Source organism: Morone saxatilis, unplaced genomic scaffold, assembly GCF_004916995.1.
Source record: "Morone saxatilis isolate NCDOM2014 unplaced genomic scaffold, NCSU_SB_2.0 Contig2, whole genome shotgun sequence".
Taxonomy (NCBI): domain Eukaryota; kingdom Metazoa; phylum Chordata; class Actinopteri; family Moronidae; genus Morone; species Morone saxatilis.
This window is the reverse complement of record NW_023339762.1, coordinates 5,940,061-5,941,964: the sequence shown is the minus strand read 5'-3', so window position 1 is coordinate 5,941,964 and position 1,904 is coordinate 5,940,061. Positions and strand designations below refer to the sequence as shown.

Below are 1,904 nucleotides of genomic sequence, written 5' to 3'. Positions count from 1 at the left end.
ACAGCTCTCTAAAAGAAAAACATCTGGATCGCCCTCTGGTGGCTAAATGCAGTACATTGATCATCTTGTCAATAGTGCTGCAGGCTCACTGTCAACAACACTGTACCTCATAGCACAACGACAGCACTGGTGAAATATCCTTTTAATTGCTTCAGACAATGGACTTGTCTCTGTACTTGTATTGTTAGATCTTAGTGCTGCATTTGACACCATTGACCATCATATTCTATTACAGAGACTTGAGCATCTAATTGGCATTAAAGGAACCGCACTAAGCTGGTTTAAGTCCTATTTATCAGATTGTTCTCAGTTTGTACATGTTGAGATCTCTGGAATTTAGAGGAGGCAACACCTTGAAATTGAACGATTTTTGCTTTGTTTAGCCTGCTGAAGGCCACTGCCATCAGGAAATACCGTTTCCATGAAAAATGGCCCCAAGATTTCCCAGCAGAACATTGCCCAAAGCATCACACTGCCTCCGCTGGCTTGCCTTCTTCCCATAGTGCATCCTGGTACCATGTGTTCCCCAGGTAAGAGACGCACACACACCTGGCCATTCACAAGATGTAAAAGAAAACATGATTCATCAGATCAGCCCACCTTCTTCCATTGCTCCAAGGTCCAGTTCTGATGCTTATATGCCCATTGTAGGCAGTGGACAGGGATCAGCATGGTACCCTGTCTGGTCTTTGGCTATGCAGCCCCATACACAGCAAACTCTGATGCACTGTGTTTTGACACCTTTATATCAGAATCAGCATTAGGGTTTTCAGCAATTTAAGCTACAGTAGCTTGTCTGTTGGATTGGACCACACAGGCCAGCCTTCGCTCCCCACGTGTATCAATGACGCTGTTTACTTTTGTGAAGAAAAGTAAAGTGCCAAAGACAAGAAAACACTGAATTTGTCTAAAAAAGAAGCCTATTGTATGTGTATGTATGATTGTTAAAAATGATACATCATACAGACAGAGAATTGTATAGAATGTTCCCTAAATAGGAAATAATCTACTAAAAATTCGTCCAAATCACTTGTTTTACACAAACTTCTTGCACTTGTTGTGTTCACTATTTGAGTATATTGTACAGGTTTTAAATATAACATGACATAGCCATAAAATATGTCACTTAGGCAGAGGTTGTCAGTTTATTTAATTATAAATAAGGGGTCCCTTAAGGAAAAAGGTTGGGAACCACTGTTTTAATGTATTAATCTTAATCTTAACAGAAGGAACTGGAACCTCTGGGACGGGGAGCTGATATAAACCCCGGTGTATATGAACCTTCCTATCCGTGAACTGTTCTGTGCTGCAGTGAGACAGCAGGAAAGCCTAAAGCCTGTCCCATTTGCTCTTTCATTTGAAGGTCCAATATAATGCACATCATTGTAAACTAATGGAGATGAAAGGACTGATGGGGTTATCAGTGTCATAAGCTATTAATGAGTGCTACTGTATATCAGAATCAGAATCAGAAATACTTTATTGATCCCTGGGGGGAAATTTGTTTATAATTGCAAATTTGTATATGTATATGTGTGATGGCTCTGATTACTGGGATTGGAATTGTAAATAGTATTGTGTAGGCACAATGTATGTTTGTAGACAGATGGAAGTTGGCCCCCAACCATGTTTTGATATGAATGATTTGTCACTGTTATTTTTGTTTCAGGTGCCATTAAACCATATAATTTATTTATTTTTGAAAATTCTATTTAGTGGCTTTGATGTGACTCGACATTCCGCATTCTAATGAGTAGAACTTGACACTGTAGAATATTGCTGTTATGTTGAGGGTCACAACATTCCGGGTACTAGATCTTGAGAAGACAAGACAAGATCTCTTAGACAAATCCTGGTTTGTGTTATTTCAACATTGATTGAATACTTTTTGAGAGTCATGGATT

General features: G+C 39.2%; 1 protein-coding gene across 1 annotated transcript in view; it reads left to right on the top strand.

The window, feature by feature from the left end:
• The first annotated feature begins 421 nt into the window (after positions 1–421).
• Positions 422–1,904, top strand: part of LOC118330332 (serine/threonine-protein kinase pim-2-like) — a 4,314-nt gene continuing 2,831 nt past the window's right edge. Inside the window, exon 1 of the mRNA XM_035664822.1 lies at positions 422–530. Within this exon, the coding sequence (XP_035520715.1) occupies positions 422–530 (109 nt within the window). The remainder of the gene's footprint in view (positions 531–1,904) is intronic.